At 42.1% G+C, this 14,189-nt stretch overlaps 1 protein-coding gene across 50 annotated transcripts in view; it reads left to right on the top strand.

The window, feature by feature from the left end:
• The window catches only part of rims2a (regulating synaptic membrane exocytosis 2a), a 181,721-nt gene that overhangs the window by 93,470 nt on the left and 74,062 nt on the right, over window positions 1-14,189 (top strand). For 41 of the 50 annotated variants that reach the window (XM_074654666.1, XM_074654636.1, XM_074654665.1 and 38 more), the window contains 2 exons: window positions 11,948-12,159; window positions 13,507-13,626. In XM_074654666.1, coding sequence (XP_074510767.1) covers window positions 11,948-12,159; window positions 13,507-13,626 — 332 coding nt within the window. Of the gene's footprint in view, window positions 1-11,647; window positions 11,716-11,947; window positions 12,160-13,506; window positions 13,627-14,189 lie in introns of all 50 variants that reach the window. The other 9 variants (XM_074654649.1, XM_074654644.1, XM_074654656.1 and 6 more) reach the window with 1 other exon arrangement.

The raw sequence follows: 14,189 nt of genomic DNA, 5'->3' as shown, positions 1-14,189 counted from the left end.
AATGCACATTTCTCACATGCTTTTTCATGCAATTATAGCCATCCTTTTCTAGCATTACACTGACATAATGTTGTTGTTAGGAAAGACAGATTTCATTATAATTTGATTATTGTTGCTGTCTCATGTTGATGTTGATTCTTGCAGCTGTTGACTCAGATATAACCTTCAGGTTCCCCAGTCTACAGTCTCTATGTGTGCTTTGTGTGTTTGTATGTCTATATGTGTGTGTGTATGTGTAGGGCTCATTATTTTCGAGAAAAGAAAATCTTGGAATTTAACATTTTATTTTATTTTAAAACAGCTGAATATTTATTAAAAACATCAATGATAGAAAAATCTAGGGGGAAAATGATAAAAAAAACAAAAACACTTTTTAGTGCAAACACTTTGCATATTTAGCATTTTTTTTTTCTTTGAGTGATTCTGGTGTATTATCAGTGGCTGATTTATATTTTCTCTACATTTTGCTCTTCAGTTTCTGCTTTCTTTACTCTAAACTGTGGTGAACAGTGAATTATTTCGGCAAAAACCACAACAGCTTCTGATGTGTGCTCCTTAAACAAAATCCTGGTATTTTCAGTAAAAATATAAAAAAAGAAATCAAAAACATTGAGCCCTATGTGTGTGCAAAGCACTGTTGCGTTTTACGTATGTTATCTATGAACCTACTCTAACAGCTCACGTGCCTTCGAGGAGAAGGCTCGTGAGGCCAGCCAGATATGTTTCAGTGTGGATGGCTGTTTTATGTGTGTGGCTGTGATTTTGAAATGAATGTAAAGCTACTGCTCTAAAGGCCTTCTCCTGTTTGCTGTCATCTTGTGGCACACGTTGCCAGGTCCTGACACAGCATGTTTCACACGGTCAGTCCGTTCTGATGGGCAGTGTTACATAACTGACAGACAGGGGGGGAGGCAGGGAGGGAGAGGGCTGGGGTGTGGGTGTCTAGTGAAACAGGGTGAGCTGAGTTAATAACAGTTGCGGTGTGTTTTATTGAGCAGTTTTATGTCATCACTGTTGCATATGAATGAATGGATGTTATTAGAAAAAAAAAGGTAATAAAAGAGTAGAGGGTGATTATATGTTTTCCTGCAGTATACCGAACCTCCTCTGTTAGCCTTGACTTCCATACTGTTTTGCTACCACCCATACCACGCCGATGATGTCTTTCCTGGTACGGTAGCCCAGTACAACAGGATTATGGTTCAGTCCAGTGGGGAAGGGAGCAAAAACTGATCGTGGTTGGAGGTAAAAAAAATATAAAAAGACATGTCTCTGCTCAGGGTTTATTGACCCATATACTGAACAGTAGTTTTAAAGATAATTTTTTGGGGCTTTTTGGCCTTTATTGGATAGGACAGAGTGATAGACAGGAAAGGGGGAGAGAGAGAGAGAAGGGACAACATGCAGCAGAGGGAAGCATGTTGGATTCGAACCTTGGCTGCTGCGATTAGGACTCAGCCTTGTTATATGGGGCAACCACCCCACCAGGTGAGCTACCGGCGCGCCCCCCAGAACAGTAGTTTTAGGGTTTTCACTGCCTGTTCTGCTGATTTTTCAAATTAGATCTACCAGGTTTATTTGAATAACTGTCATTACCCAACCCAACTGGTTAAACAATAAAGAGGACCTATTATAGTGTATAGTATTTTTGTGCATGTAAAATTGCTGCAAAGCTACAAAGCCCAGAGTCCATGCTAGGGATGTGACAGTGAGGAAAATGGAACTAAAACAGAGCGTTTCAGACAGAAGGTGAAAAGAGGTGCTGCAGAGAAAAGTAAATTGTTTTTTGAACATTAAAACATGTTAACATGTTCTAGTAGAAACCCAAAATACAAGTATGCACCTAAAATAAGCATAATAGGTCCTCTTTAAAATAATAATGTGAATTATTTCTAAACGCATTTTACTACAGTGTACCTAATTGAATTGGTATGCTGGGTATTGGCTCCGCCTGGCCTGTCCTGCTGTCTAACCACGACAAGAAAATAGAAACGGACATCAGATCGCTCATGGCAAATGTCCTACCTGCTTGGAGAAACAAGCGCACTTGTCCAAGTGTATAAACACGCGCTGGCAAGCAAACAGTCAGAGTGACTGAATTAAATGCCACTTTGCATAGAATCAACATCAAAAGCAATTGTTTAGGCTGTTAGCTTCTTGACTGCTGCACCTGCTTGACAGTTGTCGTAATTGCAAATTGATTTTGTTGTCAAACCCGTAATTACGGAGGCCTTTACTTTAGAAATGTTAAAAGCACTGAACACAAAGAAAGGAGGAGGCGCGGTTGACAAATGGAGGAATAAAAGATAGAAAGGAGGGAAGTACAGTAGCCCAGTTTGCTTTTGTCAGTAGCACCAGACGCCTGCCACATGCTCCAAATGTTTAATCTAGAGGAGAGGGGAGGAATTCAGTCGGTCTGCTCTGTTATGTAACTGTTCTCCTCACTAAAGGAAGCAGCCCAGCAATAGCGCTACATTATTGATGTGGGAGTTTCCAGGTTTCCAGGTAGCCATGGAACAAAAATAGGGAGAAAAGCAGGCAGTTTTGAGGGTCAGAGTTTCTGTTGTTTCTGTCTGCTTCTGTCTGCCTCCTCCACAGGTCGGCCTGTGTAGGAGAGAGGCAACACAAAGGAAAGAGCTGAACTATTGACCTGAATAAGTATAGCGAGCCGCACAAAGCTGCAGAGCATCCTCGGACAGCTGATTATGCGGAGCTATCTTTGCTCTTTATTTAGTTATAATTGGCAGTTTCATTAATTTATGACATAATTAAGGCTGCTGTGATATGGTGCATGCAGGGAGTCTGATAAATGGTTCAGAAAAAAAATCTACTGAACCATTTATTTGAAACCAGAGTGTCCTTGTTTGCACCCCGTCAAGTAGACTTAATTATGTAACAGACAGCAGAGAGGGGATCCAAACTCTAGGCCCCAGATTTGGACATGTGACAGTCTGACAGCCGTAAAGAAAGATCAGTCAGTTTTGGCAGCACATCGAGTTTACAAATGGAACAAATTTAGCATGACTGTGGAAATGGCATAGATGTATTTCAGCTGAACCGGGTTGCACAGGTGTTTTTTTTAAAGCTCCCAAAAAAGACACCAATAGTGATTTAACACACACTTTTCAGTCTAAAAAGATGACCCAATCAAGTAATCTCCCTGCATGAACTATAACATGCAATCCAAGCACTCTTTGGTTATATACCGTAGAGAGTAGGGGTCAAAGGACAGAGGGTGTTGTATGCTGAACAGATTTTAAAGACCCTTCAGGCAAATTTGTGATTTGTGATAATGGGCTATACAAATGAAGTTGACTTTGACTTGAAAACAAGTCAAGTCAAGGGAGTAAAAAAACAACCACCATCAGTTAAAGCTGGGCATACCCTGTACGATTTTAGCCCGGTTATGGCCCGAATTTTGAGTCGCACGACTCATTTTAGAGTCGGACCGAATTTCAGCTTTGTCGGGCGTTGTTTGCCGTGCGGTGTTCAGGGGGGGAACGAGGACCGATTAACTCCTCCCGACCGGCCGTCGGACAGTCGGATGAATTTCTGACATGTCCGTCCACAGGCTCTCGCACAGTTGAAGCAGCGCCACGAGCCGATTCCGCAATGTCAGCGCCTTTTTTCTGCTTTTCTTACAATCAGAGCGCAGCTATCAAGATACCAATGTACAACAGATATAGTAAAACGCAGCCAATTTTCTCTACAAAATGGACAAGCCACACTGTCCACGTCTTCCTAGCCACCTGCGAGTTCATATACGCCGGCGCCTCTTGCTTTTCAGACATTTCAGCAGACAGTATGGCACAGATGATCAAGGCTGCACATTTCAGCCTTGTTAGCATTGTGACCCGTACAGACCTTTTCTAGTAAACTAACTTTACCTGCCTCGGAGCTTTCAAACCAATCTTTATTGACAACTGTCAACAGCCAGAACGTCCCTCAGGGGCTGACGACACAACACAACACACAACATTTCTAAAATCGTACAGTATATGCCCAGCTTAAGCAAAGAACACACATTGTAATTGCATGAGAGGCCACAACGGGAGAGAGGTGAGAAAGAGGGCAGAAAGCACCTTTTGGTCACATGTGGCCCGTCAGCATTTTGGGGTTTGTGCGCTCAGCTCGACTGGGCCAGGAGATGGGTGTATAACGGCAGGCTAAGCGAGGGGTGCATGTCGTGCCCTCAAATCTCCCAACACCCCGAGGGGGGGTGTTGATGAAGGAGGAGGGCTTGATGGGATGAGAAGGAGGGAGGAGGAGACTGGAGGAGAGATGGGCTGTAATGGGCCTGGCTCGTGCCTGCGAGCGCTGGAGACTGATTTATCGCGGCGGTCCTCTCCCTGTGTTTTCCCCTTTATTGATTCCCCTGACATGCCGTCTCATAATAGTGCCGAACAGACAGAAAAAGAGAGGCTGGCTGGCTAACTACAGCACAGAAGTGGACAGTGTGTAGTGACAGCCTAAGTTACATCCTCATTAATGGCCTTTGGGATCAGTTTTTTGCACCTCAAGAAGTCTGTTGGGTTTGTGCTCTCAAGCTGGAAAGATATTCTTATCAATTTAATGGGTAGCATTTTTGTGTATTGTGCTTTTTAGCAGAAGTTTCTTTTGTTTTAGAATATAAGTTCAAGTTTTAAGCAGAGTTGCAAGAAATACTCAGATCCTTTACTTTAGTAAAAGTAGAAATACAACAGTCTAAATATACTCGGCAAGTAAGAATCCTGAATTCAAACTGTTACTTAAGTTAAAGTACAGAAGTATTACCAGAAAAATATACTTAAAGTATCAAACGTTAAAGTATTCATGGTGCAGAATGGCTCCTTTCAGTGTTATCATTATCGAGTATTCTATAATTCTCTTTGTTATCACTAATGAATACATGTAAGAGCATTTTAATGATGTAGTTTATCAATGTGGAGTCAATTTTAGATACTTTGTGTACTACGCATTTATGTTTTTATTTAAAAAGTATTAAGTTGTCAAATAAATGTAGTGGAGTAAAAAGTATAATGCTCCCCTCTGAAATGTAGTAAAATATAAGTTTAAATTGGTAGAGAATTTAAATATTTAAGTAAAGTACAAGTATGTTAAAATTGTACTTGAGTAAATGTACTTAATTACATTCCACCACTGGCTTTAAGATCAGCCTCCACCAGGTGTTTTAACGTGACACTGTATCACCTTCCTAGCATGGCGACTATGTTTAAACATACACACAGTTTCACCCCTGCCTCTTTTCTGCTCTCGCCCCTTGAATTGTAGTAAAAACAGCATCAATAATTAATGATCCAATTAATAGTTTACACTGGTTTTTATTGAGCTGTCAAAGTGATGGAGAGCCTGCTGGTGGTGAACTCCGCCACTGCCTGCGCTCTGCCTTCGTCCTGAATCAGCACTTTGCGGGGCCTCGGAGTCGGGGGCGAAACGGCAGGGCTGGGCGCAGACTGCTGATGCTCACAATTTACGGCCGTGATGAGTTTCCTGCTCCCTGAAAAACCACACAGTGCCTCGCCGGGGATCAGTGCCCAATTGTGGTGTGCCACTGTTAATAAAGCTTCGGGGAAAGAAAGGGGGGAGGGAAAGGCTGGACCGTACCTCCATGTTGGCGCCCACTCCAATTCTTTTTGACAGATGTTGAAGGTGGACTGGGGGGTGGAGTGGAGGAGTATGATGGGAGGAAAAACAGACGCAGGTGGAGGTGAAACCGTCACTGATATAACCTTGAAATTAGCTGCGTTGCCTCTAAATTTATCTATAGCTCCAAAATAGACAAACAAATCTCTCCGTCTCAACAGAAGGTGATTTACACGATACGTTTCTTCCTCTCCCCCCGATCATAGATGCAGGCCTTAAGCTGTTTGGATTATCATGACCACATTAGGCGATGACTTGCTCAATGGAGTGTCTACCACGCTGAACTGGGCTCTGGTGTTTATGCCGCCGCCGACAGAATAGCTGCTGGGAGGCAAAGAGGGTAATCACAGTTGTCAGCTGTTGGTTAGAGGGCCGCAGAGGGCAAAGCCTGTCTGGGGACATCCATAATCTTTTATCACAGTGCATAACTGTGTACAGTAAGAAGTTTTTTAGCACTCCCCTAGACGGATGGAGGGATAGCGATAGCAGAGAAAGCTCACACTGACCTTGCAACTTAGTCACAACTCTGAAGATGAAGTGTGGAAATGTCATTGGGGAGCGTCTTGCTCGGGCTGGTATTGATATGGATATTAATATCAATCAGGACTGGGTTGAAACCACAAACAAACCCCCATGTTAGCTAAAATTAGGCAGCTGTTGCTCAGGAAGAAGAAAGGGTCATCCATTAATCAAAGAGGGTTGGTGGTTCGATTCCCGGCTCGTCCTGCCCACATGTGTCCTTGAGCAAGATACTGACCCCCATATTGCTCCAGATAGGCAGGCCAGTGATTTGTGGGATTATTTGTAACATTTCAAGTGTGCTCACTCCAATTAAGTAATCTCAGATAATATGACTAAACTGTTATCAGACTGTAAACAAGAACCTGTATCAAAGCAGCTACTTTGGTGAGTACAATGTTATCATTATACAGTGGACAAAGCTTTGAAACCAAAACTCAAGTTGTAATAAACCTGAATCATCCCTTAAAACAAGATCTTTGTTGTCAGTATGTTAGGGACTGTGTATGTTGAAAATCCCCTCCTCTTTACCCTTGTAATCTCCAACCCCTCACCCACCCATCGCCTCCTCCTCTACATCCAGAAGCATATGCGGGCTATTTTTGTGCCTTTCCATCAGAGTTCCCTGATTTCCCTGAGTCCTGAATCCTCAGCCAGATAATGCTTGAAGGAGGCCTGTCCCGCGTCGGTCCATTACGTTCTACAGCTCTTTGCAGGGGCAGTGAAGTGTGTGAAACGTGATGTATTCGGCCCAGGGGGTTGCACAAGTGCAGTGTTTTCAGATGACCTTCCTGTTCCTGGGGCCCTAAGGTTCACTACAGCTACATACATACGCTTACATTCATTCACCAAATAGGATTTCTGTATTGTTTAAACAACCACACCTCATTTTTTATATGCTTTAATCAGAGCAATTTCACCGGGACCATTTCTTAAAGCTGCAGTCGGTAACTGAGCAAATCTAAAACCGTCAGTATATCCTGACAGTAGTGCATGAGACAGATAATCTGTGAAAAAATTAATGTTCCTCTGTGTCCTCCTAGTGCTCCTAACGGCATTTGCAAGATTTCAGCGTGCCTGAAGGAAAACAACCAATCAGCTGTCAATCACTGCTCGTGAAACTCACAAACTCCGATCAAACAATCAAACTAGGCAGCGCTGATCAAATATGAATCAATATTCTGTTACTGTAATGCCTATTTTTCGCCTCAAATGTTTTCAGAAACATCTTGTAGTGTACTGTTTAGCTGTAAACAGTACACTGGGAAATCTTCCAAATGCCACTAAGAGCACAGGAGAACACAGAGGAACATGTTTTCTTCACAGATTATAATGTCGCGTACACTACTGTCAGGACATAGTGACAGTTTTATAAAAATAACTTTTCATCATATTTGCTCAAATTTACCGACTGCAGCTTTAATTCACTTTATTACTGAATTGTATAATGGCTTGCCAGTGAAAGCGAATTACATTTGTGCCTCTTCATAACAGGATGTTAAATGCAGAGATATGCTACCCACTAAGGTCTCAGGACAAAGAAAAGGTTCAGTTTCTCAGACAGCAGTATCTCTCTGACAACTGGAATTATTTCTCCCCGTCTTTGTACAGCCTCAACCTTCACTCCTCTCTACCTCCATACTAGTCTCCTCTGGGAATCTTAGCGCCACCTTCAGATTCAATATTTTCACTCTTTCTAATTAGCTTGGATTTTTAAGCCTCTTAATCAAATTGAAAGTGCTCTCCATCTCTCTGCTTCTGTGTATCCACTTGGGGAAAACAGGTTCGTTTTGCATACATGCTGTAGCTTTCCACCAGAACAAATACTCACAGTGAGTTGATATTTGGCCCCTGTTCAGACCTGGTATTAACATACGTCCTGAGTGATCGGATCATGAGTGGACAGCTCTATAAGTACAGGTGTGAACGCACCCAAGACACATTGAGATCCGATCGCTCAGACCACATTCAGAGGTGGTCACAAAGTGTGTACGTGAATGTGTCCTGATCCACATTGAAGGACCGCCTACTCAACTGACGTCCCGCTGGGATCGGTGGGGTCTCAGGTGAATAGACAGGCAGACGCGAGCGCTTGTCTGACTCGCGGCATGGAAACGACCTTTGTGCTCTACTGTATTCTGTTGGTACAACTGTATTTTATTAAAATATATCTTATCTATAGGCTACATATCTACAGACTATCAGACTACGCACACAAAGTGCATTATAATCATACTGTCTAATTTGATGTGTCGGTGTTTTTGTTCTGGTGCTTTGCACGTAATTGACACCCGGCCGCCTGCTCTCATTCCCGGCTCTCCGTAGCTCCGTACCCCGCTGTTGCCTGGCAAAAGCAGCGGTGCAGGCGGCACGTAGGTCCCCGGGGACCGCCGGTACAAAAACCTGTTATTTTGATGTTACTAAAATATACCCGAATTCACAAATATGTAGGATATTACTACTGACATTCATGTAATATTACATCACAACATCTGCTGTGTTAGCCGTGTGTTTACGACGTGTTTATTTGCATATAGAGCGGGGAAGTGAGACCGGATCATAAGTGGTCACTCAAGACGCACTTGGAGACGCCTTCTAATGCCAGGTGTAAACAGACGTATTTAAAGCTGTCCACTTGTGATCCGATCACTCAGGACGCATGTTAATACCAGGTCTGAACAGGGTCCCACCTTTATCTCATAAGATTTGCAGCGAGCGACAGATCGAGTTATAGGTCTTGATTCCTCCTCTTAAGTGTCTAACCACCATCAGTTCCTCTCTAACCCTTCAGCTGGATTGATGAGAAAATAAAAAAAAAAGTTAAAAGAAATGTCCCAGAAACCTCCATCCTGTAATATCATTAGAGCCACGAGCCCAGTCTGTGTTTGTCAAGGCTGTGTCCACTGGTGCTACTACAGAAGTTGTAATCAGAGCCTCATCTTTAAAAGCTCTCCCTGGTGCACTTTAGATTGAGGTCAGTTAAGGCTGTGTGGCACTGCAATCTGAATCCCCAGTTAAACACATTAGAGATGTGCCCTGCTCCCTTCCTACAGAGGCAGCAATACTGTAGGATAAGATAGCAGCATGCTAACTTTGTTTGAGCAGAATGTGAGTTGTCTGCTCGTTTGAATCACATTTAAAGATGATTGTTCTCTGGAAATGAAGATTAAAAATAAAAGGGGAACGATGTTTCAGTGGAGAGAGGAGTGAATAGTAGTTGAAATATTTGCTTTGCTTTGCACAAACCTGCACCTTTGAACCAATCAATGGACAAAATGCACACCTGGATTATGGTTGCATGACAAGTGACCATCAGGGTTCCATGAAATTGTTTAGCTTTTGTCGTAACAGCCACCCAGACCTTGATGCATCTTGTCTTGTGATCAATTTAGGGAGTAAATAATGGCCAAAACAATAACCACCACAGTCATTAAATATATGGCATTTTCCAGACAGGTTACATTTTTGTATTCCATAAAAATGTGGCACACCTCCACTTTAAAGCACTGCAGGAAACCCAGATACTGTAATCAAATGAGACTACGTATGAGATGAATGATAGCCACTTTGATATGGAAGTGTCATTAGTGGTAAGAGTTTTCTCAAAATGGAGACCACATTTTCCGTAAACCCCAATTTGGTATTTTTGATTCTTGCCCCCATTTCTCATCCACAGTCACATTCCAGTTGTTATGAAGGGCAAGACATATAAGAACATTAATTAACGGATTACAATTATGTCCTGTAAGAACAGTCCCTTCCCTTCAAAGCAATATTCCTAGGTACCGTAAAGCAATGCAGCGTGTTTCATAATCCATCAAACCCTGTATCATTCAAATCAATGTGAATTTCGGTACTGAAATTAATTCTGAATTTAACACATATAATGGGAACAATGTTAAAGGGATGGTTTGGGTGTTTTGAAGTGGGGTTGTATGAGGTACTTATCCATAATCAGTGTATTACCTACAATAGATGGCGGTCGGCACGTCCCCAGTTTAGAGAAACAGTTAGGTGTACCGACACCGGATTAAAGCAATACAGTGCTGTGGATGGGGACGGCATAAAAACATATTTTACCCACCTAAAAGAAAGTCTCACCTAAAAAAACAAAAACGGATATTGATTTTTTTTAGGTGAGCCTTTCTTTTAGGTGGGTAAAATATATTTTTCTGTCGTCCCCGTCCACAGCGGTGTATTGCTTTGCTCCGGTGTCGGTATTCCTGCATGTATTCTTCAAGCTGGGGGCACGCTAACCATCATCTACTGTAAGTAATAGGGCTGCAAGATTATGGCCAAAATGATCATCTCAATTATTTTGATCAATATTGAGATTATTTATCACGATTATTCTTGATTTTAATGACAAAATAGTTTTTATTGCCCACATTAGCGCTGCTTTCACTTCCCTGTTATGCTCCATTCCTGCTAATGTAGCCTACAAATCTTTGCATTAAAACAAAACTGGTCCTTATTCACAGTGCACTTTTTACCCAAAATTAAAACAACAGAACACTGATTTCACTTTCACGTTTGTACTACATTCCTACAAATGAACAAATGTTTTTGCATAAAAATAAAACTTAAAATAAGGTTCTTCTTCACCTGAGTTCAGTGCATTTTCATTTTTTGCCCGTCTGCTCACTGTTGTATAACAGAGTCTTCTACTCTGGACTGCAGCCGCAACATTCAGGAAACTTTTCCACAGACTACCACTGAGCGTGCAGTGGCATGACAGCTTCCCAAAAGTGAAGCTAAAACATCTGGATCGCCCCCCTAGTGGCTGGCTGTTAGTTTAGGAAGCGCTTGATTAGATATTGAGCGGATTTTTCTATCAGCGGAGCATTTTAAACATCAATATCACAGTCGATCATGTTCATTTAATTTTGGGAATCCAAAATCATGATCACAATTAATATTCAATTAATTGGCAGCCATAGTAAGTAATACACCTACTATGGATAAGTACCTCATACAACCCCACTTCAAAACACCTGAACTATCCCTTTAAGAGAATCTGACCTCTGGTCCTGTCTGTATTGAGCTAGCATCTTGTCAGTGTCTTTACACATGTTGGGACTTTAATCCATGTCCTGTAGGAAAGGCAAGAAACAGAGGAGGAACAGATAAATGGTCTTGAATATCAATACTGAGAATATTGTGGCTGAGAATGCAGGCTTGTGTCCTTCCCTTACTGCACACAATGTGTAGGTGGTCACATCATTGTTGCTCCTTTATGTATTATTACCTGAAAATCATCTTTCTTTCTCCACAGAGATCTTAGAGTTGCACATGATGACCAACTTTTGAGTTTGAGCAGTATGTGAGGAGAGAGAGTGTGTGTGTGTGTGTGCATAAATGTATGTCTTGTTTAGTACTGTATGTGTGTGTGTGTTTGTTACGGTCTGTTGTTTTTGTGGTGTCCTCACTGGTCCCTCTCGCTGTCCTCTCTCGTGTACGTGCGCCCTTCCCCCCCACCTTACAGGAGATTTGGATGGCCATTGGTGGGACCATGCGTCTTGGCATAGCAGCGAGGCCTCCCCAATGTCTTTGGTGAGACATGTGGAGCCCTGCCTTGACCTTCCTCCCTCCCTCCCTCCCTCCCTCCTGTCCCTTTACCCCCATCTCTCTCTCCCTCTCTCTGTCTCTCTCTCCTCCCCCCTCCCCCATCTCCCCTCCCCCCGTCCTCCCAGAGTCTTTTGTCATTTCATGTTCCTTCGTTTTATTTACACCTTTGCATGTTGTTTTTCTGTTTTTCTTTCTGTTTTTTATCCCACACCTGTAGGGGACAGTCAAAGGGGAAAAAGAAAAACTATTGAGCAGACATTTATGTCCGAGCCGACACACACCTTATCTGAGAGGCAAAAGAAAATGGTGCGCTTTGGGGGACACTCATTTGAAGAGGACTTGGCATGGTGTGAACCGCAGGTTAAAGACTCGGGAGTTGATACGTGCAGTAGCACTACCCTAAACGAGGAGCATAGCCATAGTGAGAAGGTACTGAGACAATCTAGCCTGCATTTTCTTCTTATTATTATTATTATTATTATTATTATTATTTTAATTTTTATTATTATTATTATTATTATTATTATTATTATTATTATTATTATTATTATTTATGACCTACCCATCCAGTCTTTGTTTGCTCTCTGTCACTCAGTGTAAATAGGTGAGATGTTTGTTTTTGGGGGTTTTATTTGACGTTGTATAATTTCTCTTGCGATTTCGTTCCTTTTATTTGTTTTTTCGGTTGCCGAAAAAGTCTTTTTGTGGGGGCACCCTCTTTGCTTGCTACTTGTACTTGCTGTTTTGCTCCCCCCAACCAGAAACAACACACCTTACAGTAGTTGTAAAAAGAAGAGCATTGACACTAAACCTCTCTGTTTGTCATGGCACACAGGAATGTGGGTCTCCTCCTATAGTTGCATGCTCGTTCTCCTCCGTATGTTGTGTTCTTGCTCTGCAGCGGTCCTGTTCAGTGCCGTATAGGAACACCTTTACTCAGGCCCGTCCCTGTCACTCTGCTGCCCTAACCCCACAGCACCCAGTTCAGACAGAACCCGCCCCCCCCTGCCCAACTTTCCACTCACTTCTCTAGCAAAACCCAAAATGATTGTAAGCACACCAAACAGGGAAGACTGGATTTTTGCACAAAAAAAAAAATCAAAACATATGTTTTTCTTTTTTCCCTTCCACTGCGCGTCTGTGATTTCACCCTATCTGTGTCTCATGGCTTTTATTCTGTGCGGTCTATTTTTCATCCTTTTTTTGATCTGTAAACTACCTCATTTGTTCTTGTATCATAGATGACTTTTCCCCTCTCCCTTTTTTTCACTGTCTGCTCCCCCCCCCCTCCACCTCCCCTCACTACTCCACTTGATGGTGGTTGTATGTTTGTGTGTAGTGAGACTCCGGTCTTCCTGCTCCAGTTTGAAGAGACGGTTTGAGGAGGAGTGTTGGGGCTGCTTGCTTTACTCTGCATGGGGGCGCTGCATGAAGCTCACTCCACCCTCACACTGGCAGGTTCACACAAGCTCTGGAAATAACACCTATCGTGTTAGGTGTTATTTTTCATCAATAGTTTTTGTTCATGATTAGCTTAGGAATTTAATATTCCGTCTTTTAGAATTCAAATGACTGAGCATGTTGCTGTCTGAAAAAATTAAACGGTATTGATGAGGGCAGCAGAGTTTGTGTGAACTTTCTCCCCCTGAGTGAATAAATACTTCCCCCATGTCCCCCCCCCTTTTTCACTATGAACAGTTGTCTGTGTTGCTCTAAAGTAATCAAATCCAAGTGGATGAGTTGTTAAACAATAGGTGTGTTGCTCTGACATTGTAGCACCCGGTGACGTGGCAGCCGTCCAAAGATGGGGATCGCCTAATAGGGCGCATTTTACTCAACAAGCGCATGAAAGATGGAAGCGTGCCTCGAGACTCAGGAGCTCTGCTTGGTCTGAAGGTGAGCTTACAGTGATTCTGTCTACCTGTCATCATGAGTGTCTAGGGCTGGGCAATATGTCGATAGATATCGTCACAACAATATAAAAATGTCTATCTACTGTATATATTTTTTCTGTATTGCTTCTATCGGCGATAAAGGCTAGGCTTATATTTATTTATTTTTTCTCTATAATTTCACTTAAAAATGTAAATTTTGCACTCAGTACTTTTCATTTGTCAAGTATTTAATTCACACAGGAGTATACAAAAATTGTCTTCACCATGTGATTATTTCATATGGAATATTTATTTATTGAATTACCAGAAAACATGCTATATTGTGATATATATCGTTATCGAGATATGAAATTACCTATATTGTGACAGAAGATTTTGGCCATATCGCCCAGCCTTATGTGTGTCTGAAGGTGTGACACAAACACACCCACATTGAAAAACTTGTGTTAAAATATGCACATTTGACACAAAATATATTGGTAATAGTCTTCAGTTGATCACACCATCATACCCAGTAATTCTGGGTAAATTTGTCAGGTCAGTGTTGGTTATGTTAATAACTTT

This window comes from Sebastes fasciatus, chromosome 12 (genome assembly GCF_043250625.1).
Source record: "Sebastes fasciatus isolate fSebFas1 chromosome 12, fSebFas1.pri, whole genome shotgun sequence".
Lineage (NCBI taxonomy): Eukaryota > Metazoa > Chordata > Actinopteri > Perciformes > Sebastidae > Sebastes > Sebastes fasciatus.
This window is presented reverse-complemented; position numbering and strand designations above follow the sequence as displayed.